This window comes from Penicillium waksmanii (assembly GCF_028829765.1).
Source record: "Penicillium waksmanii strain IBT 27052 chromosome Unknown utg000007l:1.0-4314555.0:1.0-4317578.0, whole genome shotgun sequence".
NCBI lineage: Eukaryota > Fungi > Ascomycota > Eurotiomycetes > Eurotiales > Aspergillaceae > Penicillium > Penicillium waksmanii.
Genome location: NW_026643253.1, coordinates 2,782,722 through 2,806,536, shown reverse-complemented (window position 1 = coordinate 2,806,536; position 23,815 = coordinate 2,782,722). Strand labels below are relative to the sequence as shown.

Below are 23,815 nucleotides of genomic sequence, written 5' to 3'. Positions count from 1 at the left end.
TGTCGAGTTCAGCTGCGCCGTGTCACCAGTCACCAGTCACAAATGAGAAAAGATCCATTGTAAGCCCCACGCCCACCCACCTTTGGGCGGAGCAATCGACAGATCTTTCATTGAGGGAGGAGGGAGGGGTACGAGGTACTCGTACTCGTAGTCCGAAGGTAGGGTTTGTGCTGTGTCTCCTGCATCGTTCATCCCGGATCTGCCACCCGGCGGTTCATGCTGCTGTGGACGATCAGTCACAAACGCATCCAAGCTCTGTTAGCGTAGCCCTACACCCAAAAATGACACTGGTCAACTCCATCCAAGCTCGAAGGATTCAGTTACCGAGCAAGAGGATCCTCTCCTCGGTACCCAGCGATCCATGGATGGCACTAGAGCCGCAAGAGGAGGCCCCGAAAATTCGGGCATGCCTCGGCCACGCGTGAAAAGAGACCCAACAAGATATCGCAATCAAATTAATGTATATTATCGGACCCCATTTCTTATCATAATGTGCCAGTAGCAGTGGAGTGCCTGGTGGCGCAGGGTTGTGAATTGCCAGTGCTCAGCCAGACCCGCACTGGCAACCCCTCGAGATCTTGATCGATCTCGTTAGCGCCTTCCAGCGCCGTGGTGATTCTGGTGGAATTGTCTCTCGTCGCCCATGGCTTGCTTTTATCTTCCCTACAGGTTCGGTCGGATTCTAGCTACCTATTCCTAGTCAGATAGATAGATCGATATGATTAATCGAGAAATTAAAAATGGGGGACCTCTTTCTGTCCTTTTATCTCTCTCTCTCGGCAACGTAGCCGAACCACAAACTCGCCGCAGCCTGTCGGCTCGTCGGACACTGTTTGCGTCCGCATCAATTCTCCGTTTCGCATGTGGGGCTTACAGAACCCTTGGTCAAACCTACATGCTCATGCTCAGATGCAAATGGGGAAAATGGAATGTAAAGGTTAGTGATCTATCGAGTGTCAATCTGTCAATCGCATGGCATGGTGGGTAGGCTCCACGATATCCATTCCCCGGTGGGCACGGAGCTTTCCAAGGTTATCTTTCACTGTTGCTATTACCTACTGGAATATTTTCGGTACTTCCGTACTATTTTCTCTTTGGAGCTCTGCCTCAAAGGTCCCACGTCAGCAGCTTAAAAAAGCCCTGCAGACATGGGTACTGTACAGACACAAAACGCCGAGAGCGGTTCGTCACATCGAGACTCGAAAACCGGTCCAGAATCAAACCCCCATGGAGATATCTCTAGCGAAACTCTCTCTTTCTCTCTCACTCTCTCTCACGAGAATCATTATGGTTTTAGACTTGTCAGTTTGAATTCCAAGTTTGTCTTTCAACACACCCAACGCGAGACATGGTCAAACAGCAACCATCAAAATCGTGTCTTGAACACAGAGCCAAGTGGTGGCGACAGTTGACGGCGAGGTCCTAGCACCGAATAGTCAGTGATCTAGACAGTATCTCTCAAGCACAATTAATCACACCTTCAGCCCAATCGCCCCAAGACTCCCTTCGATATTGCCAAAATAATGCATTTACGCTCGCGCCATTTAACTCCGTCTTTGTCCAAGTCTGGTTGAATGTTTGACTATTACATTCCAATATTCAACAAGAAGAAGATTCTGGAAGCCGTTTCCCCACACAAACCGTGCTGGAATACACCTGCGGCGATCCTGTGAATCAAAGAGGATCGCTGCAACCTGAAACAAGCTAGAAAATCCGTAGAACTGCCGGATCATATCATGGGGCCCGGTCTTTCGGAACTGTCACCATCTCAATTCCCCGAAAGGTTAAATCGTAATCTAAAAAGCGATGCTGCCAGATTACAGCTACGCACGGAAGTCGACTATATTCAATTCACAGTATTCGAAACGCAGGGGATCAAGAGTCCAATCCAACATGTTGATAGATCGGAGACGGTGGAATGGAACAGAATTAACTCTCCTCAGTACTAGTACCATGCTGCATCATCGGAGAATTATGTGGTTCTACAAAACAACTAAAGGGTCTACGAACGAATATCACGTCATCTCAGTAGAACCTTGGAACGAATCACTTTTCATCCGAGTCCTAATTTAGCTTTGAGGCTATCACAATCACATTGGCATTTATGCCCGCCTAGTAAAAACTATTTACCTACCCCTCGAGGTCGGTGCATATGGTCTCGTGCATACTCCAACCTACACACAAACTGACAGGACTCGGAAGTTTTTCTGAGAATCCGATGCAAGGGTGCTAGGTGCATAATGCTGCAGGATCCACGTTGATCATGCATGCTTTGAAGATCGTCTGTGGAACGTTCCAATGTATGTCGACTTCAAGGTAGATATCGTCAACCGTGACTTAGCCAACATAAACCCATTTGAAAGCTCAAGCGGTTCCGTTACCAGACAGGGGCTCTAGTATGAGGTTCTACAACTACAAATACCCATGTGGTACTTGTAGAACAAATAAACAGAGATGAAAGATCCGTAAGGCCATACACAAAAGGAATATCGCGATTGGATATCAAGAAGGGCCCTCAGACCCAAAGAATCACTATCAATTCACTCTCGATAATTGTAATTGACGCGATGCAATCACTTCTAAGAAACTAAAAACACACACTGAAAACAGGCGAAATGACATAACATATCCATTTATTTTCTCAGCCGCATTTATCAGAGCAGCTTGGCCAGACCAGCCTGGATGCCGGGAGGGTTGGCACCGCGGACGGTCTCGACGACCTTGCCATCCTTGAAGAAGAGGAAAGTGGGCATGGCGGAGATGCCGTTCTCGGCAGCGACGTCGTTGAGCTGGTCAACGTCGACCTGGTAGAACTTGACGCCCTCGTGGGCCAGGCTGAGCTTCTCGATTTGAGGGGCGATGGCCTTGCAAGGACCGCACCAGGTGGCGAAGAAGTCGACGAGGATGGGCTCGGTGGAGTTAACGATCTTCTCGTCCCACTCTTGCTTGCTGTGGGATATGTTAGTGTATATGCTTTGTGTGTGTGTGTGTATGTATGTGTGCCTTCAGAGCTGCTGGGGTTTGCTGCTGCTGCTGCTGCTGCTGGGGTTAACGTACCTCTTGATCTCAATAACCTTGCCGCCGGCCATTTTGTGGGTTGTTTGCGAAAAACGCGGGATTGGGGTGGAGGAGAAGGGTCGGAGGGAAGTTTGCACGGGAATGCGCTGTTGGAAGGATGAACGGAGCACGGAGGGAGTGGCTCTGCAGATAGGAAGTCGCGAAAGGCGGAGAGAAGTCTTGAACTGGAGATGGAGGGGTGAGCTTTTAGGAAATTCCAGAGAGGGGCACTACTGAGGGGCGCCTTGGGTTTTATAGGCCGGTGACGTTGCGTGCCGGAGGTGGAGGCGGGCTTAGGTAAGGCCGCGGCTGAATAATGCGACTGGCTCTGTCCAGACGGTTCCCTCTAGGGGAAATATGAGGCAGAGATGGGGTACAGGCAGTGTGGACTTACGGGACGCATGATTAGATATGGTCTGAGGCTGCAGAAGACGGGGTTGCGTGATCAATGGTCCAATTGGATTCACTTGTAGGCTGCTTGAAAGGAGGCCCGAGGGAAAAGCAGCGGAGCGGTGGGAAAAGGCAGAATGCTGGTTCGTCCAAAGTGGAGATGACGTGATCGCAGCTTACAAAGTTGGACCAGTCGGGCCAACAAAAAGATAACTTACAGTAGTAGAGAGCAAAGAGTCATGGTTTGGCTTAGTTCGGTTTATAAGTATTGGTATATTTTATCAGATTATCAATTACATGATTATTAAACTGCCGAGATCCCGTTCCAGCAGGAACTCTCGGTCCATTCCAGCACTTTCTGGTATACTTACAGTGGCAACACCACAACCAAGGTGGCGAGATGGAAGGCCAGGCATTAGTTGGTCGCATAGGCCTGGCTGGGAAGGGGTGGCTGCCATCAAGGCAATAGGCAATAGGCAATAGAAGGGAAAGAGGTATAGAAGGGTCATCTCCGGCGAGTTCGCACGAAGCAGGTGTATTAAAAACAATCCCTCAATCAACACAGGGCATTAGACTCAAAATGGGGATTTTGTCCAATATCGACACCAGGAATGACAGCATGGTATATGAAACAGGGCAAACAGATCTGGAGAGGTCAATTGACCAGTGCTATTGAAACATGGAAGAATGGAATTGATGCATCTGGGAATTTTTAAAGCAAAACAACATGGGGCGAGTTGGGGTATCAACGAGGCACAGAGGAACAACTTTGGGAAAATGACAAGCTCGATAGGTCAAACAGGAGCGAAGACAGGATAGGGCAGGATAGGGTAGATAGGACAGGGCAGTAGGGGGTGTGGGTAAGGGGAAGGGGAAGGGAAGGGGTCAGATGATAATTATGCGGTGGAAGGATATTATGGAGCCTTGCATCACATCTCATCTCATCGTACACATGAAAGCAATCTGACAGCGCAAGAGCATCGAGCGACCATGAACAAAGGAAAGTGACAAAAGAAAAGAAAATCTAGAAAGGAGTGTCAAGATATGTACGGAATGCTGCCAACCGAGTCCGGAAAGCCTAGCCCGCGAAGCGAAGGACTGATGCAGTAAGCATGCAATTAGCGGGCGATCGAAATGCAAGTTTTCATCGAGAGGAGATCACTCTTGCTCAATGTGGCCGATCTCGCCATGCATGCTAACGATACGTTGCACGCCAACGGGCGGAGCGGTCTCTTCCTCGGAGCTGTGGCCGTCCTCGGCAGAGATGGGCGAGAGCGAAGGAATGCTCTTGAGCAGCATGCCTTGGTTGGACTTGGGGCGATTGGCTGGGTTGACAATCATCGGACGTCGTCCAACTTCATGGTGCCACATCTCAGAGGGTTTTTTGGCACCGGCAGCAGCTGTATCAGTCTCCATCTCGGGTTCGCCCATCACATTGCTCATGATGCTGCGGGAGTCAACCGAGTCTCGCGCGTCGTCGTGAACATCGGCAGAACCGTCCGCTGGGACGGCGCCGAATGAGTTCATGTGAGTTCGAACTGGGCTGCTGGGCTTCTTCTGCGACATGCGGCGGAAGAATTGTCCAGACATCCAAGAGCCCTCAGAATCAATTGAAGCGAGTGACTGGGAGAGTGGGACATTGTCGGATTCGGCGTCGATGCTCTCGTTCCAGGATTGGTGGCGGCGTTTGTTTGGGTTGATAATATCCATGCCGGGGGTAGGTGTCGGGCCGTGCAAGAAGGTGCCCTCATTCTCAGTCTCTAATGAAGATTCGGGCACTTGCTCGGGAATATCAGGAGACTGAAGTCGGGAGTCGGAGGGCGATAGAGCTGTGTCATCATCATCGCCAAAGTGCTCCGTGAATTTAGATTGTGAACGCTTCACAATTCCAGTGGGTTGGACAAAGGAACGGGGAGGGATAATCACGGCGGAGTTTTGAGGTGGTGAGGATTGGGTCTGGATCTTATAGAACGATTCATGGGACGCGTTCGAGACATCGGGGCTGGATTCTTGGAAGCGTTCGCGGTAACGACGCTTGAGGCGAGAAGAACCGCGTCGGAACAACGATGTAATCGTGTTACTACCGTTGCGGTGGCCGCTGGTCTCAGATGGCCGACGATCAGAGATATCAGAGGCAGATCCAATACCAAAGTTTTGCGAATGGCTACTGTTGACACCATGACGCAGGGAGGAGTGGGAAGGCGAGAGTGTGGTTCGGGACATTCCCATCTCGTGTGAAGGAGCAAAGCTGGGCCGGGGGACCAGCTTCGGCTCACGAGTGGAGCGTTCTTCGACAGGTCGAATGACATGAGCGCTTTCGAGGGATTCGCGTCGAGATTCGCTTACTTCGACAGCATCGGTACCCTTGGGTTCACCATGCAAACCAGAGTCGGTTTGCTCTTCGGGGGATGTACCAGTGGTTTCTTCGGGTATAGTCTCCACGACATGCTCCTTGTATACCTCCTCCGGGGTTTCGACTGGTGGCTCCTCGACTTGTGATTGAGGCTCCTGTGTTTCGATGGGTTGTGGTTGGGATTGTTCTTGGGCTTCCACTTGGTCCTTCTCGCCCTCGGTCTCTTGCGCATCCGCTCGTTCTTGTAGCTTACGGCGCAGCTTCTCTGTGTCGTCGATCTGCTTCTTCTCGCGACGACGGCGATCACGATCGAGCAACTCGCGCAATGTACTGGCATCTAGCGAATCGGCCAACTCATTGACCCGCCGTCTGGAGTAGTAGAGGTCCTCCTGCGACATGTTCATCGCTTGCATTTTATTCTTATCTTGTCGACCTGGGCCAGTGGGTTCAGTGTTGCTTCTCACCGTCGTCGGTCGGGGGGCCTCCACATATCGCACAACGGGACGAGGGGTCAACGCAGCGAACGCGTTGACCTTGTAAGTATAGGGATCGGAGGCGTCTGACATGGAAGATGCGGCTGAGTCACGAATCGAAAGGCTGATATCTGACAGGTAGCGGTCGGCGCGTCGGCCGGCCGCTCTGCGGCGCCGGTGTTCCAACACATAGTCACCACCGGCCACGCCAGCGGAGCGATGCGGGATATCGATGGGAGTGGAGGATAACATTTTGATTTCTCGTTCTCGGATGGCCTCGTCGGTCCTGCGTTTACTCTTGCGCAGCTTGTTGGGTCCGGTATATCCATTTTGGGGGTTCTTCCTTAGCAACGAACCGGTTCGGGAGAGTGGTCGGGGAGGACCATCGGGTCGGGCACGATCCTCTGGTTCGGAGGTCCGCTGGTCCAGGAACGAGATGGGGCGAGTCACCGATAAACGTGCCGAACCGCGAAGACTCTCGGATCCATCGCCGTTGCGCGAGAGACGATGAGCTTGACGGATCGATCGGCGGCGGGAGGGTTTGCGGGCCAACGTGGGCTCGGCGGGAGGTGCTTCACGTTCCAACGATGTCTGCAGGACATCTGCTTCTTCGGCGCTCACTTGAATGGTGTGGCGCTTGTTTTTACGGCCAAAGGGCCATATCGCCATGACGGTTTGGGGTGGGGGGGTAAACCCCGGAACGAGTCAGTGGCCAGGGTTGTAGTTGTGATTATTGTTGTGGTCGCACTGGTAGTCGCAGTCGCAGTCGCAGTTGTCTCGAGAAAAGGCGAGTAGCTAACGGGACTTCATCGAGTGTTGGAGGAAGAGAGGCGAAGTCGAGTCTTGGGCTGGGCCACCGGCGTCATATGTGGGATAAAGTTTTGAATTGGGGAGGGAAGAGGAGCACGCCAAAGTCAAACACCGTAACGGAAATAGAAACTGAAAGTGAAAATACAGAGGAAGTGGGAAGGAAAAAGATACCCAACAGGGTAGAGCGATCGTGTGGGCCACAGGGCCAAAGGGGCGAACGAATAGAGGAAGAAGAAGGGGAGGGAGGAGAGAAGAGAAGAAGAGAAGAGGGAGAGGGAGAGAGGGGGGAAGAAGAGAGAGAAGGGAAAGAGGAAGCAAGGACGAGTACTCCGTACTACTCTCAAGAGTGCAGTTCAATTTCAATACTAACATCTCCATCGATTCAGGCCCAGATTGTTTGGGCGTTTTTGATTTTCCCTAAAAATAAACCCACTTTACATTCCTCTTGCTCTTCTCTTTCTGCCTACTCGTACACTACACAACTCCCTCCTCTCCCCATTCCTCCCATCTCTGGTCACACAGTCCCTGGGGGAAAAGGAAAAAGAAAAGAGGAAAAAGGCCTACTTCCATACACGATGCATAACGCTTTTGTCAGTCAACACTCGTCCTCTCTGTTCGTCTCCGTCGCACGAGTCCCTCAGGGGAGATCGGCATCAACATCGTCATTGGAAATTGCTGTCTCCATTTGTGGGGGATATCCACTTTTTACATGACACAAAAAAATAAGAACGAGAGCAGAGAAGAGGGAAAAAACAAAAACAAAAATACAATCATCAGATCAGATCATCATTTGCTCTGCAGATTACCTATGGGATGGGTGCATAATACATCCACTACTCTGTACATTGATCGCGATCTGTGTTCGTCCTCGGATCCCTCCGACTATCCCTTCCTCCCACCACCCACCACCCCCCAAGCCCAATATTGGTGGCAGTGCCCCATCGGAGAACCGCGGCAAAGAGTCTACAGGCCAAAGGATCTCGTGCACTGCGCGCGTGCCTCTCCAGTCTTGAGGCCAAGACCACCGTTGGACGCCCGGTGGGCCCCTCCCTCATCCGCCGTCGGTCCAGAAGCCTGCATTCCTTGGGTTGACACGCGGGAATGGAGACGATCTTACGCACTCACTGTCCCCATGACTGGCCCAGAGTGCGGTTGACTCGATGTTCCTGGCTCCATTCCACGGATCCATCCCGTCGTCCTTTTTTTTTCTCCGAAATGTTTACATCTTTCCTTCCCCGATCTCTCTTGCCCGTCCACCAAGGGGAAGATTCGTCGGAGTGGATCTGATCAGCGAAAGAATGGCCGATTTGGTCGGGGCTACGGTCGGGCTAAGGACGATGGTGAGTTCTTCGTTGCACTGGGGCCGCCCTGCAGGATTGTGATGTGACGACATTAAACGGTGCTGTCGCCGTCGCCATATCCAACATTCAATGTCTGGAAAAATTCAACTATCACCTGTAGAAAGCCTTCGGTTAGAGGCAGCCTTGTCTTGGCAAATGAGTGGCGGTGTTTGCGTCGGACGAGTTGAATTGAATGGCCTCGCCACGGAAAATATTATTATTACTAGTACGGAGTATTAGTATTATCATAATACTCATAATATATTGGAGCCCAATCATTGGGCTAACGGCTTGCCGTCTCCAATCGCCGAGCTTTGCTTGGGCAATTGGGAATCAAACCGTTAAACTGGAGCCATCTGCCAGTCACATCCCAATGGATTAAGATTAATTTGCGACTAGCTCGGAATTGTGGCTCTTGGATTCCATTCTAATTTACTTTACCCTCCATATGCTCCGTACCGACTCCGTACTAGTTAGTACCTGTCGTGCTCTGCCTGACTTTGATTCCATTATTCTTAACCAGCTAGCGCCGATGTTCTTGTTGCTTAGATCCTTTGGCAGCACCTGATCATCAAATCGACCCTCAAATTGGAGTCGATCATGAAAGTTCAGAGGGTCCAGACCCTGCCGCAGCCTCCCTCCACTGTCCTGCATCTCGTCCGAGATAGGAATTACCCCGAGCCATCCAGTCCCCCGCCTTACACTGAGACACCAGACATTCAAATGAGGAATGGGCCCCGTGGAGAGAAAGAGACCCGTTGCATCTACTCTACTGCGTACATATAATCTATCATACACAATTTCCTCACATCTCTGGCTCTCATCATCCACCTTCGACACAGACAAACACACCCCTGCAACCTTGGAAAGGCACCGAGAGACATGAGTGCCGGCAGTCAAAAGCCCGGACCTTAACCCCTGCGATCCCCTGTCAATGGCGTCGATAGCGGCGGAGAGGCACCGACCTTGCACCCCATTGAGCGGAGTCTAGCCCCGAGCCTGTGCAGGCGTAGAAGCCGAACACGCCTTACATTCTATCCGATGCACTGGTAGTTTGTCGAGTACGGCAGTTGAGTCCTTACCGTTTATGTATCTATGTACATACATCCAAGCCAACTAAGGTGGCGTTGGCCTTACTTCGACCAGTGAAGGACCGCCACGAAAAGACAATGTGGCAGCCAGGTCATCAGCTTCATTCTTCAATCTTGCATTGCCACTACATAGTACAATCAACGGAGGAGTAAAGTCGACCACTGTCTCAAAGTTAGACCAACGGATCGAAAAGTAACCGATGTCTCTGCACTGGCGGCTGTCTCCGGCTAAAGGTAAAACAAACTACCATACTCCGTAGTAACAAAAATGGTCAAGTAGCCCCGAGGCTGGGCGACGTGAATGTTCAAATCCAATCCCCTCCCCCCAATCGAAGGCCCCTCTCTATGTAAAACGCCAGATAAAAATACCATGCAGTCTCGGTGTCCGTCAGAGCCGAATTCCGACCGAAAGAGAAAGGAAGCAAACCAATTCACAATCAAAATCAAAATCATAACCCGGAAGCAAATCCAGAACCAAAGCCAAACGGAACCAGACCCAGCCGGGGGTGGGGAAGGAAAGATAAACAAATCTGCTTGCTCTGCAAGACAAATGGGGAACCCACATTCAAATCTCCCTCAGCCATGTGCAAACCACAACCCTACCGTACCCTAGGCTAGATGCATTGCTGCCCCACCAGATCCCTATAGACTGGATACAATACTCGTAGTCGGGATTAGTTATTCCATGCCATCAATGTATGTATGTGCAGTACATAGCCAAGATCTGATACCCTCGATACTACTCCAAGCCGTGAACTGAGTTTCGCTTCGTTTCGTTTCTTTTCTTCATCAACTCCCACTTTCCCATCCATCCATTATCCATCTATCACTGGCTGACACGTTTTCGCAACCGATTTGGTTCACGCTCCAGGACCCGATACCGGCGACTACCGCGTCGACTGAGAAATCGCCGGATTGACCACGAGTCGGAGGGTGGGGAGCCGGCGCTGTCAAGCGGTGTGTAGGGAGTGTTGTTGGACTTGGATTCGGATTGGAGGTTTGTTAATGGTTGGGCATCCATTTCCGGTTTTCGTAGCGATGGTGTGGGATGTGTGATGCGATGTGATGTGATGTGTCCGGTCAGGCAAATTTCTGTACTGTAGTGCCCTTTGCTGTGCTGTACTTTACTCCGTAGTGTAGTGGGTGTACTCGTACGGGTACTTGATCTGGCCCTGTGACCCGTCGAGTTGGAGAAGGACTGAGGTTGTTCGAATTGATGTGGCGAGAGTGAGGGGTGGAAGGGAAAGCTGGGCGTTTCGGATACTTGCGGGATTCGTCGATGTTGGATTTAGTTTCAAGGCTCTTCTGCTGCTCTTTCTTTGATGGGTGTTTTTGTCAGAGATGTTGGTTCAGGAACTGGGGAGCGGGGTTGGTGCTGTGGGGCGGGCAATGACCATGTTAGATTGTGATCGTTGGGGACGTCCTGGGGTTGTTTTATCTGATTCTACTATTGCTGCTATTTCTTGGATGGGAGGGTCAGGCGGTGCTTCTGACCATCTGCCATATCTCTCTTCTATATGCAGGCTACTTGGGGATTTTCTGACATCTCCTGGTCATTCACTACCCTGCATTCAAGCAATACGAGGTCTTCTAAGATACCTACGCGGCGATCGGATCGATGTTGGGGCAGTGTATCACTATTTCGTCATCTCGAGGCTCGCGGGTTACCATATCCTTGAAAAGCCCACCTACTCTGGCATCATAGTATTACTTCCTCTGGGTCGGAGTCGCAACCATAGTATATGTCATTTCGATCGTAAATTGTTTATTGTAAAAGCGGACGTATTCACTGGGGCCAACTTGAAAATGAGTGAACATACAGTAGATAGGAATGCCATGTAGATATTCGTAGGCTTCACAGGCTGAAGATCGCCTAGATTATACCTACGAGCATGCATATAAAGCGACGAATTCGCTGATCATTAATCACAATCATCATTACAATGGCTTTAAGTTATCACTCTAATTTGTGTCGCGACATTGGGTGCGCCCAGCAATAGTGTATTTAATGAACTTCACTCCATCAAATCTCCCATGTTTGACAGATTCTTTTCTTGTGATTTCGCGGGTTGCATGATGGGATGAAACACTCCGATTGATCCGAGTTATCTGGGCTACATTTAGGATCGAGAGAGACACGGACTGGAAATCATGGAAGATGGAAATGCCACAATATTATGGCCATGATAAACGTCTTGAAAAGATCATAAGAAGGTTTGGGTTAGGCCCGTGACAACTGCTAGGCTATTGAAGGACCATATGTTGGCCCATAGCTTCTGTGTGCTGCAATATTCAGTATTTACGCGACATTGGTACTCCCCCCCCCCCCTCTCCGGAAAGACGCCAGTATTACCAAATGACAGTATTGAATGATGTGTGGTGATCTATTCTATTCGACAAAACATTAATCAATATGGCCAAGCGTATTACGGTGGAATCCGACGGTCGACCAAGATCGACAATGCTTCCTAAGTCCCCTCTCGCACTTGCTATTCCAGCTGGTTTCAAATTGATAGTTTCGTAGGCCCTAGTTGACCAGAGCTTGATCCCCCTCCCCCACTTCATCCTACATTGGGCAACTGACCACAAGGACAAGCCACGATCGCCATGGCGATTCATGGCTCCTATGAGATCACGAGCCCGCCCCAAAGGCTTCAACTCTGTTAAGCCCTATCCCCAAAAGAACCGGTCAGGCCATAAGACCCTTCACCGTCGCTAGTGGACCCACCAACCGCGTTGAAGAACTTGGGGCGGCCAGGAACCCCGCGTCGCTCTAGTTGCTTCGCTTGGGCTCGGGACACGCTTAATGGCCGGATGTTCAATGGAGGACCGCCTCGTATTGGATGGAAAAGCTCGGATGAGATCCTGTTTGGCCTTCTTCATATGTTCGGTCTGGTTGGGTTTAAAACCCTAGATGACTGCACGTTGCTCATGGAGGGGTGGTCGAAGATTATTCCACGTCCTCTTCGTCTTTAATCCTTCATCGAAAAGTCTCTAGTACAACTGCGACTTTGACAAGCTGGAATTTTCCTCCCTTTTACCAAAGAGATTTTGAATAAAAAGATCTCACTCCTAGTTCAACGGAATATCGGTGAACTGTTTTCTCCGTGGGCCGTTCGATATCTTCCGTACCAATATCCACGATCACAACCTCACCGACTTTTTTATCTCGAAACATTTCTGTGCCCAGTTGCCTTCATTATGGCACCACTTTGGATCTTCGTAGCTCTCGGATACCTACTTCTCTACGCTTTTGCTGCGATGCAAACGCAAGAGCTGTACGCTGTTGTCTCGAATCGGATAACGACCTGATGATGCTAGACCGTGTCTCGGACTAGTCGGTCCAACCAAGACTACTATACTTCTTCAGACTGGAAGGGAGGTTTATCCACTCATTCATGAATGATCACAATCGATGAGAGACGACGAGAAACTCAACATTTATCCTCACTATCTTTCCGCTCAACTCTTTCCCCCAACACCTTGTCACGATTACTACCTCATGATTACGACCTTTTGTGATTTCAACGATACCCCGATGGAAAAACTGCTGCTCGAGCGGAATGTTATACCATGCACCTTTTAGAAATTATGCGGCTGAGACGGGCTTATGAAGTTGTCTGGCACAACGACACTCGTTTGATGATTAATGATTACGATGCCATGGCTTTGGGGAAGATGAATTATAACCCAGAATTGCTTGTCTAGTTAGTTACAGTATACTTGCTAATCATCAATTGTTTTAAAAAAGATCTTGCGATTCTATCCCCCTCATCCCAGTCGTAAATTATAGATATTTTCAACTGATATGAAGACTGTTGGAATTCTTGTCGTTGAATAATAAAGTCTTAAATAGGAGTAATAGTAGATCCGCATAGCTAGCGGATGAAAGAAGAGACTTCCGAAGTCATTCAAAATCATGTCATCTATTTCGTAAAGCCTTTTAACTTCAATGATACAAAAAGCGTCAGCGCCAGGCTTCTCAACAAGAGAATAAATCAAGCACCCATAAGCAGCAACCCAATGCCCGTGTACTTTTTTAGAACCAAATCTTAATCAGTTCCTCACTGACTGCACTAGGTGTCAGAACACCACTATCGGTAATCAGAGCCGAAATGAGATGCGGAGGAGTGAAGTCCACTGAGTCACAAAGGGGCAACTCAATCGGGCGGTCGGCACTTGTATCGACCGGTTGCTCGCTTTGTTCGGTAATGTCTTCCTCGGATTTGAAATCTATGACGTGTTGCTCGATGGGCAGGTCATATTGGCCAAGCGGGTAAAGACGAACGAACTTGTGGCTCTCGGCCACGCAGTAGAACGGCTTTCCAATGGCCTTGGCCAGCAGACCGATTTGGTAGGTACCCATGCGGGACACGATACCTCCGTTCTCCACAACACCTTCAGCACCGACAATAACCATATCCGCCTTTCCAAGAGCATATGCCACTGCTGACTCCGGGATTGTCGACACTGGCACACCCTTCGCTCTCAGTGCGCGCACTGTTTCCATGCCCTCCGGCTCGCCAGATGGCTCCTCGATGTTCTTGCTGATGGACGACAGGACGTAGATGACTCGGAAACGGACCGCCGAAGGACCTCCCTCCTCGTCGGCTGCCTTCTGTAGCAGAGACGCGACAGCTCTGGATCCACCATTTGTGAGTACTGTGCAACCGTCGCGAATGAATCCTCGTCCAAATGCAACAATCTTCTCTCGACTTTCTTTGGCGCGTCTAATAAACAATCGCCCGTTTGACAGAAGATGTGTTCGGATAGCTTTGAAGTCCCCAGCAGGCCCCAGCTGCCCGGGTCGTTGTAATGTGGTAATCAGGTATCGCTGGAAGAGATCGGTTCCAGCCGACAGACCAATTGGGTTTGGGATGGCTTTTTTCAGGTGGGCTGTAGATTGCGCCAGTAGGTCAAGGGTTTCGGAGATTGTCGAGGAGGGTGAATGTGTGAGAAGCAGCACGAGAGCTTCAATAGCCGCGATGGGCATGGTAAGGTCGGGGTCGGAGCGTAGGAGCTCATTGTACGTCGCAACGATGCTACAGGGAGGGTAAGTAGTGCGAAAAAGCTTCAGCGGGAAGATCAGACTCACTCAAACGGCTTTGAGCCGGCCGCGGGCGCGCTCTCAGTAGTTGTCGCCATGATGTCTGCACAAAGGAGCTCACGATGCGAAGGAAGAGTCATGATTTCTTTGAAGGGTTTGTCGTGTTTGCACTCTGCCCCTCGGCGGTTGGGACTAACCCGATGTGGACGGGCGGGCGGATTGTTTACTTGGGACGAGAAAGCCCGCACATCATCACAACACTCGGTCTTGACCTTCCCAGTCCACCATTCTTGTCTGATCTTTTGGGCCAGGCTCAAACCGATCGCTTCATACGTCCGACGTGATGGCATACAACCATCGCATGAGCATGGCTGGTACCCAGCAGCCTCACAATCGGCGCAAGAAGGAAGATGATAATGACGCATTGATGCGCCTGGTCAGTTGCACCTTTTAGACCCGGGGCCGGAAGACTTCGGGCCTCTGGCGAATATATCACTAACACCATAGCAGCCCGACAAAGAAATCGCAGGTTGTATCAATGACATTGGAATTCCCTTCGGTCCCTCAGATCTCGCCAAACCCAACGCCCAGCAAATCCAGATGGTCTTCGAATGGTTCGCAGAGCTCCTCATGAACACGACGCGCGAAACGGTCGAGCCTGCTATGCATGTGGCAGCTGAAGATATCTGCGGCGACTATCCCGATATTGTTCCCAATGACACGCGAAACCTCATGGGTTTCTTTGTGAATGTCCGGAAACTTCTAGCTGAGGTACGTAGCCCCTGTGCTCGTCAGTGAGGGTTAAATGGTTGCTCAGCTGATTCTAATGACTTCAAGTGCGGTGTTAACGACTTTACATTTACCGACATGACCAAACCGACTCACGACCGACTAATTAAGATCTTCTCTTATCTCATCAACTTCGTCCGGTTCCGCGAATCCCAAGCTCCCGTTATCGATGAGCACTTCAACAGGACCGAGAGGACCAAATCACGAATTGAGACTCTACACATGGAAAATCAAGAAATGGAGCAGCGCCTAGCGGAGATGCGACGAGATCAACAAGCCAATGAGACGCAGGTGCGCGAAAAGGTGGCCCGAAATGACGAGCTGAAGGCTCGTCTCTTGGAGCTCCGTCGGGAGCAGACAAGAGTGGCAGACCATCTCGAAAGAGTCAAATCCGAGCGATCGCGTCGGCAGCAACAACTAGAGGAGAAAACCGAGAAGACAGTTCGCACCCGACAAGAAGCTGAGAAACTTCGACCCTATGTTCTTGAATCTCCGGCGACGTTACAATCTACGTTGACCGAGTTGGCGGAGAACTTGATGCGCGAGAAGGCACAGATTGATGCGATGGAAAAGCGAGCTAGGGCGCTCCAGACCTCCTCAGATACATTCACTGTGGTTTCGAATGATGTGCAAGCATGTGTGAAATTGCTCGATGAAATTGCGACGGAAATGCAGAAGGAAGACGAGGAGGAATCACATGCCGCTCGGAATAAAGAGGCTATCTCGGACAGAGGCAACAGCGTACGAGAGGTAGAACAGACCGAACATCTGCTTCAGCGACAACTCACTCGATTAAACGATCGAATCGAGTCACTCCGCAGGAATGCGCAGGAAAAGGCTGAGGTTGCGCAGGCGCGCATGGAAGAGCTCCGTAACGTTCAAAAGCAGCTGCGCGAGGAGCGTGCGGATAAGCAACGCGATATGGAAAGGAGGCGCATTCGTATTGAGCAGACAGAGAAGAAGGTATGACTTCAGTGTCCCCATTATTGTGAGCAACTTTGCTAACCCATCCTCCAGATGGCTGATCTCAAGGAAAACATTGAGAGTGAAATCCAATCAGCCCATGACCAGTACCTCAAACTGGAGTCGCATATTAAACTCTATATCACAGAGATGGAGAAGTCGTTGTGAAAAACCAAGACTTGTAGCTTTTTTCTTTGGAACAGGAGTTCAGCGGTCGGCTCTAGGATACCCGGGCAGTACATGTTCATTTTATGGAGTTGGTTCATATTACGATGCTTTTTTGCTCGAATTTCATGTTCATCAATTCATTCATCCCATTTCTATTATGTATTGTTCTGGTCAAACTCAAACCAGCGCTCGACAACTTGTTTAATGGGCAAACCACGTCCGCCCCAACCTCCGTCTTCGCTGCGGATTCGTAGGGACCCATTAAGTAGCGGAACTTGCGTATCCCATAATCTTGAACCCCAGTCAGAACTTGCAGGGTGTACCGCATTAGTGCATTCACAGAGAACCAAATCAATTTCTGCGCGGGATGCAGTCTCGACCGCAGTGGCAAGTGTTCTTGATAGTCCTTGGGCAGAGAACTCGGTCGTTGTCGCATGTAAAGCCACGAGATCCAGGATTGCAAGAACCTGCGGCTTCTCCAATTTTTCCTCTTCCATGGTGGCACCATGTACCGAAGTAAAGACCGCAAGATATGCTCGAAGGCTCTCCAGTGAAGGACAAAACGCTAATTGAATCTTGCTCGAGTTGGCCAGTAGTCCGATTGTCTTTGTAAGAAGATCATGACTGGATTCAGCATTCGGGTCGGTAGATTGATTTCGGATGGTCGCAGAGAGTTGAACGAGAAACTCGGTTCTGGTACCGCAGACAATGAGACGAGTTATTTTGCAGGTCTTCAACAATCGTTGGAGTAGATCTGTGACTAGGTCACAAAACGAGATGGTCGGTGTTGAAACCATAATGTCATTGAAGAATCAGCTGCTCCGGGACCGCAGTTCAAATCGCATCGTAGAGCTCGAAATCCGATTGATCCGACATGAAATCATGATTCATATGACAGACATTGGGAAGCCTGGGGAAGAGTTGAGAAATAAGTTTGGGACTCGGTCCAGCCAGCGCGGAAGATCGCCTCTCCCGCGGAGGTCACGCTCCTCCGCCTTCGCTCTCCCCCCCCTATCTTCCACATCTCCCTCGGCCAATTCTCGCGCTCCTTGGACTGGGCCCCTCGGACGCTGGATTTAAGATGGAGACTATTTCAAGGATATCCTCGATGCTGGAAACAGGTAAGCCGATCTGCCAGGGCCGCAAGCGCTTCTTCTTGGCACGGAAGCTGACCGTGTGACTTCACTGTGCGCATAGCTCGAGAGCTCACCCTAGAGGCTGCACAGTCCGCAGCAAGCAATCGAAGCTCGAATACCGACTACTCTTCACGCACCTATAGTATTCCTCATATCAAAAAGCTTCTGGATAGCCGCCATGAGAAGGAAACTCTGGATGGGCTGCGGAGGGTCATTTCGGTATGGTGATGTCGTAATGGCGAACCGCTACGAACTGGAGAAATGTCCGCTAACAATGTTGAATTTCTGTTCTAGTTGATGTACCGTTCCGAACCTTCTCTCGATTTCTTCTCGGCTGTCGTCAAGAATGCAGCCAGCGCCAACCTCGAGATCAAGAAACTGGTCTACATTTACCTGGTACATCATGCGGAGGCCGAGCCGGACATGGCGCTGCTGTCTATCAACGCGATCCAGAAGTCCCTGACCGACCAAAATCCTCAGGTGCGAGTGATGGCACTAAGGACCATGTCTGGAATCCGGGTACCGGTCATCAGTCAGATTGTGTCATTAGCAATCAAGAGAGGATGCGGTGATATGAGCCCCCCAAGTGCGCAAGGCTGCTGCACTGGCTATCCCGAAATGCTACCGTCTAGATCCGAATACGCTGCCACAATTGACCGGGTATGTCGCAACCCTCCTGGGGGATACACAATACTTCGTCGTGGGTCCGGCGGTTGCTGCGTTTCTAGAGGTTTGCCCGGAAGAGATTGATTTGGTTCATAAGCATTACCGCAGCCTCGTCAAGAAGCTCGTCGATATGGATGAATGGGGCCAACTGGCGACTCTTCGTCTGCTGACCTTCTACGCCCGCCAATGCTTTCCTCGTCGAACTCAAAGGGTAAAGGCGACTGTGTCGAAGCCCTTTTATGATGAAGAAACGGAGAACCAGCCCGCTCAGAGTGATGGCGAGGGCCATGAGGTACCAGTAACTGACGCTGACCTTGAACTCCTTCTCCGGGCTTGTAAGTTGCTGCTTCATAATCGCAACTCGGCCGTCATAGTCAGTGTGGTTCGCTGTTTCCTCTACCTTGCACCCTCGGAATATCTCATCTCAGCCATCGGTCCCCTTGTGGCTCTACTTAGAAGTCCGCAAGACATGCAACTCATCGCGCTCTATAACATTGTTGCCGTTGCCTTGAGGGAGCCCAAGCCTTTCACGAAATATATTGCCCACTTTCTAATTCATGCCAATGATCCCCCGCATATCTGGCGCCTGAAGTTGGAGGTTCTGACGATCATCTTTCCCCATTGCGGGAAGCATTGGAAGAGTGTTATCATCAGCGAGCTTGAGCACTTTTCTAAGGGTACTGACCCTGAACTGGTTCGAGAGAGTGTACGAGCTCTTGGTCGCTGTGCCCAAGGAGACGCCACTACTGCAGCCCTGTGCCTACGTATTCTTCTCGGCCAGGTCGCTAGTCTGGATGGGAACCTTGTTTCCGAATCTCTCACTGTCATCCGCCACCTGATTCAGCAAGATCCGACCTCGCATAAGCAGACTGTCATTCAACTCATCACGCACCTTGGAACCACAACCAATCCTGATGCCCGGGCTTCCATCATCTGGCTGGTTGGTGAGTTTGCGGGCGCGGACCCGGGACATAATATTGCGCCGGATGTTCTCCGTATCTTGATCAAAAGCTTTGCCGATGAGCCGGAGGTTGTCAAGCAGCAGATCGTACTCCTTGGTGCAAAGGTATATCTCCACCATCTCCTACAAAACCCATTACAGGAGTCAACGCAGGCCGGCTCTTCATCTCTCTCGGAACGCCCCGCGAACCTCGAACAGGAAATCCGCAACGAATGGAGCGAAGAGCGAGCAGAAGAAGAGAAACGCGGCGATGACGCCATTGACGTACAAGAAAATGACAAGGGAGAGATTGAGGCGAAAGAAGACGGAGAGGACCGTATTACTTTACTATGGCGCTATATTCTCCTTCTTGCTCGCTACGACACCTCATATGATCTACGCGATCGCGCCCGTCTCTACAAAGCCCTCCTCGCCAGCCCGTCTTCCACCCAATTAGCGAATCTGCTACTTTTGGCGCCCAAGCCCGTTCCCCATGCCCCAAGCCCTTCGGAAACTCGCAAGGATCTGCTTATTGGAACTGCAACACTTGTTGTTGGTTCTGACGCTGGCTACCATGGCCTAAGGGGTTACACCAACCTTCCTCCTTGGGTTGAGGCAGGACAAGAGCCTGATCCAAGTCTTCGCATGGAAGAGGTCAAGACAGAGGCACCTTCGCTTCAAGCTTCTATGACCGCCGGCGAACGTTTAGACAAAGCGCTCCGTGAACATCAGACCACTGACCCGCGACGCCGGCAGGCTGCAACAGGTGCAGCTGTTGGGAAGAAGAATCTGGATCAGTGGCTCGATGAGGAAGAGGAAGAAACAGAGTCGGAGACAGAGACAGAGAGCGAGTCCGGAACTGAGTCCGAGGAAGAGACCGATTCGGAAGAAGAATCCGGTTCTGAAGAGGATGAGGATGAGGATGAGACCGATTCTGAGAGCGAGGCTGTTCATAAAGAGGCGCAGCAGTTGCTTACACAACCCGGCTCGAAGCCTTGAAGTTGGATGAAATCATCGTTGGTTGGTAGCCGGTGTTGGGTCATGTGCATAGATAGGGCGCTACATCTAGAGCTACCTTGGATGATATGTTCAGCAAATACGGGAAACCTCGGCCTTCATATAATAGGGAGGAAATACTTGAAATGTTCATTATACAAAATTAGTAGTACTAGTAGAAGTTTTTCCACCGGGGGTTCAACCTTGGAACTTGAAGCATTCATACTATGGTTCGTAGTACTAGTACTGTATATATTTTCTATGGCTCCGGGGCAGGAAGGACTCGGACTTGGAGCTCACTGGCACCCTCCGGACTGAGAGGATTCAAGTTATCAGGATCTTAAAATTTTGATACATCGACGCCTTCAAGCTTTCACCAGCTTGTTCCACTACCTACAAAGCTCATATACCTTGAAAATCATACTCTTACCCCCAGAGATGCCCTAACTAGATCCCGGTCATGTGCAAGGTACAAGGAGGTCCCCAGGCGGTAGCCAATGGCAGAACGCGGGTGACCCCGAGGCGCCCAGCTGGACCGAACCTTCCACACTGATCTCTCTGAGTTGGGAGCGCAATTGTTGAGGTGCGGATCTGCTTCATATCATGATGCCCGCGACTCACCCGCCGTCCAAATTAATCCTTCGTTGAACCCCCTCCGTCTCTCCGATACCCTCTGTGCCGAGCTTTCCCTCCCTAAGCATTCCACAGACAACGAACCCCTCCGCATTCGCATTCACCGCAGCCTGTCTCTCAACAGCTTCGCCTTGTTCGTTTGGCACAGTCCAATACACGATCAAGTGGAAATATTCCGTTATTCTGCTTGAAGGGAATATACAAGAGAACTTGAAAATTATCGGCTGCCAGGGCTCTACACTACGTCACCATGCCGGGTCTTCCTAGTAAGTGCGAGGAACGCGGCCGGGCTGAATAGAACTCGGCAGCATTTTGCAACAGGCTCGAAAGAATCCACTAACAGTCGGATAGGAACTGTCGATCTGGATGAGTGCATCGAGCGACTCTACCGTAAAGAACTCCTGGCCGAGTCGGTAATCGAGGCGATCTGTGCGAAAGCCAAGGAATTATTGATGAAGGAGAGCAATGTGGTTCACATCCAGGCACCCGTTACAGTTGTCGGAGACATCCACGGCCAATTCTTCGATTTACTCGAGATATTCCGCATTGGCGGTTTCTGTCCGAATACGAATTACCTCTTCCTTGGTTAGTTTTGAACCGCTCTGAATACCATTGGGTATATACGGACGGAGGGCCGGGGCTCTCGCTGCTTGGAACGAACTTGATTGCTGACGTTTGCTGGTGATGACGAACAGGAGACTATGTAGATCGCGGTTTATTCAGCGTAGAGACCATCACCTTGCTCATCTGTCTCAAGTTACGATACCCCCAACGAGTTCACCTAATCCGGGGCAATCACGAGTCCCGTGGCGTGACACAATCCTATGGCTTTTATACCGAATGTGCTCGCAAATACGGAAATGCAAACGTATGGCACTACTTCACCGACATGTTTGACTACCTTACGCTGAGCGTGGTTATCAATGACGAGATATTCTGCGTGCACGGCGGTCTTTCCCCCTCGATTCACTCCATTGATCAGATCAAGATCCTCGACCGATACCGTGAAATTCCGCACGAAGGCCCCATGGCCGATTTAGTTTGGTCCGACCCGGACCCGGACCGCGACGAGTTCTCCCTTTCGCCTCGCGGTGCTGGCTATACATTTGGAGCGCAGGTGGTTCGGAAGTTCCTCGAGGTCAACAACATGTCTCATATTCTGCGAGCCCACCAGCTCTGTAACGAAGGATACCAAGTCTTATTTGACGATCGACTCAGCACGGTCTGGAGCGCACCCAATTACTGTTACCGTTGCGGAAACCTCGCCAGTGTGCTCGAGGTTGGGGATAAAATGCAGCGTTACTTCAATATCTTCGACGCGGCGCCCGAAAATGACGTGCATCGGAGCGAGCAGCAGGCCCAGCAGAACAGGGATTCTCAGCCGACGATTGACTATTTCTTGTGATACCCCTGGAGGTGTAATATCTCATATTTTTTTTGTTTGATTTGACTTTTTTGCAATTGCACCGTACAGGAGTTTGGGAGAAGGGTAGAAAACTATGGACTGCACATTACAACCCATCGAGCAGCGTTTCCTACTATCTTTTGCATACGAATTGAATTGGGGGAGTGGGAAAAGACCAAAACAAACGGGCCATAGGCATACAAAGATATACTCTCTGCCATACAGTCGGAGATGAAATTGAAATGGCAAACAAATAAACATAAAGACATGAAGTATACCCCACGAGTTCGTCCTAAGTCGGTACCGTGGGGGATGTATGTGCATGTGTGTGTGTGTGCGCGAGAAAGTCTGTTAAATGTGCAGTAATTGGCCCAGACTGGGGACCATCTCTACCAGGATTTTGGTATCAAGGAAATTCGTCACGCTTGGAAACAAGAGGCCGCTCAATTGAAGTCAACACAGGGAGTCCAAGAGTATCCCCTCGATTACCAGTCCTTGGTGATATCGAAAGACCATTCGAACTGCAAGAAAGTGTGGTCATCGTCATCGACGAAGCGGGAGGTGGCATTGTAGTGACCACGAGCGATCATGCCGGAGGGGGCCTCCTCCTCCTGGACTATTGGAATGGTCAGCTATGTATGGGGGTCATGGGTCAGAGATGGCGGTCAGGCCACGGCAAATACGTACACTCCTTTGAATAGATCGGCTTCACGGTAGTGCTGGGGGCATAACTGCCCAGCATCTCCTCATCCTTGCTAACGCGGATACCCTTGCGCTTCACGGCGTGGACGTACTTGAGACCACTAAGAACCTCGTGGTTGACCTGGAAGGTAACCTTGATGTTGAACTTGGCCCCCTCCTTGATGGTGAAGGGCTTTTCCTTAAGGGTCTTGACGGATTCCTCGGTGGAAAGGTCGATCACGACGTCGGAACGACCGGCGACAACGAGGGCCAGGGACTTGATGACACACTTAGGGTCGCCGGGCTGGCCGATAGGTTCTCCGGCATTGAGACCCAGCGAGGCCTTCCAGCGGTTCATGGCCTCATCCTCCTTGTCTGTGTAGGAGAAGAGGATTGATCAGTTGGTGACGGTGTAGAGACTGGATGGCTAGTTGTATGTAGACGGAGGTGCAGCAATGGGTGGATTGGGAGTGGATGATTGTAGTAGACGAGACAATGGGGATGGGAAGTGTAACGCACCAAGCTCCTGGTATTCCTGGAGAGTCTTCTTCTCACCGACCTTGAAACCCTCAGTCTTGGTGGCAGCGAGATCGTCGTTGTGTTGGTCGGCCATTGTTGATTGTTGATAGCGGGGCACACGTGGGGGAAAGTCGGAACCAGGGAATCAAGAGTGGGAACAGATAGAGGAAGTTGGGCAGCAAAGAGGCAATGAGATGTAGGGAGGGGAAGAGAAGAGGGGAATCGGCAAGAGTACTAGTAGGAAAGAAAAGGAGCTGGCACAGTCTCCTGACAAGAGAGTGTCTGGTGGGGTTAGAAAGGCGGTGGCGGAGGGGCGAGGCTATTCGGATCGCCAGTGAGTTACTGTGCATGCGACGCG

General features: G+C 50.7%; 8 protein-coding genes across 8 annotated transcripts; 2 read left to right on the top strand and 6 right to left on the bottom strand.

Moving 5' to 3' along the window:
• Nucleotides 1-2,654: 2,654 nt before the first annotated feature.
• N7481_007880 (thioredoxin family protein) lies at nt 2,655-3,089 on the bottom strand (the record flags this gene model as incomplete). Its single annotated transcript, XM_057267099.1, has 2 exons — nt 2,655-2,949; nt 3,058-3,089. 2 exons carry the CDS (start codon nt 3,087-3,089, stop codon nt 2,655-2,657), a joined length of 327 nt encoding a protein of 108 aa, XP_057121300.1.
• A 1,516-nt stretch (nt 3,090-4,605) lies between these two features.
• On the bottom strand, nt 4,606-6,942 carry N7481_007879 (uncharacterized protein; the record flags this gene model as incomplete). Its single annotated transcript, XM_057267098.1, has 1 exon — nt 4,606-6,942. The coding sequence occupies one exon, from the start codon at nt 6,940-6,942 to the stop codon at nt 4,606-4,608; it is 2,337 nt and encodes a 778-aa protein (XP_057121299.1).
• A 3,398-nt stretch (nt 6,943-10,340) lies between these two features.
• N7481_007878 (uncharacterized protein) lies at nt 10,341-10,535 on the bottom strand (the record flags this gene model as incomplete). Its single annotated transcript, XM_057267097.1, has 1 exon — nt 10,341-10,535. The coding sequence occupies one exon, from the start codon at nt 10,533-10,535 to the stop codon at nt 10,341-10,343; it is 195 nt and encodes a 64-aa protein (XP_057121298.1).
• A 3,018-nt stretch (nt 10,536-13,553) lies between these two features.
• On the bottom strand, nt 13,554-14,659 carry N7481_007877 (translation initiation factor eIF2B subunit alpha; the record flags this gene model as incomplete). The annotated part of the gene is made up of 2 exons (XM_057267096.1): nt 13,554-14,556; nt 14,610-14,659. The coding sequence occupies 2 exons, from the start codon at nt 14,657-14,659 to the stop codon at nt 13,554-13,556; spliced, it is 1,053 nt and encodes a 350-aa protein (XP_057121297.1).
• A 245-nt stretch (nt 14,660-14,904) lies between these two features.
• nuf2 (kinetochore-associated Ndc80 complex subunit NUF2) lies at nt 14,905-16,481 on the top strand (the record flags this gene model as incomplete). The annotated part of the gene is made up of 4 exons (XM_057267095.1): nt 14,905-14,997; nt 15,072-15,332; nt 15,399-16,313; nt 16,368-16,481. The coding sequence occupies 4 exons, from the start codon at nt 14,905-14,907 to the stop codon at nt 16,479-16,481; spliced, it is 1,383 nt and encodes a 460-aa protein (XP_057121296.1).
• A 155-nt stretch (nt 16,482-16,636) lies between these two features.
• N7481_007875 (uncharacterized protein) lies at nt 16,637-17,278 on the bottom strand (the record flags this gene model as incomplete). The annotated part of the gene is made up of 1 exon (XM_057267094.1): nt 16,637-17,278. One exon carries the CDS (start codon nt 17,276-17,278, stop codon nt 16,637-16,639), a length of 642 nt encoding a protein of 213 aa, XP_057121295.1.
• A 311-nt stretch (nt 17,279-17,589) lies between these two features.
• N7481_007874 (AP-3 complex subunit beta) lies at nt 17,590-20,222 on the top strand (the record flags this gene model as incomplete). Its single annotated transcript, XM_057267093.1, has 4 exons — nt 17,590-17,602; nt 17,679-17,836; nt 17,912-18,097; nt 18,213-20,222. The coding sequence occupies 4 exons, from the start codon at nt 17,590-17,592 to the stop codon at nt 20,220-20,222; spliced, it is 2,367 nt and encodes a 788-aa protein (XP_057121294.1).
• A 2,520-nt stretch (nt 20,223-22,742) lies between these two features.
• On the bottom strand, nt 22,743-23,551 carry N7481_007873 (rho GDP-dissociation inhibitor; the record flags this gene model as incomplete). The annotated part of the gene is made up of 3 exons (XM_057267092.1): nt 22,743-22,873; nt 22,945-23,313; nt 23,458-23,551. The coding sequence occupies 3 exons, from the start codon at nt 23,549-23,551 to the stop codon at nt 22,743-22,745; spliced, it is 594 nt and encodes a 197-aa protein (XP_057121293.1).
• Nucleotides 23,552-23,815: the final 264 nt, after the last annotated feature.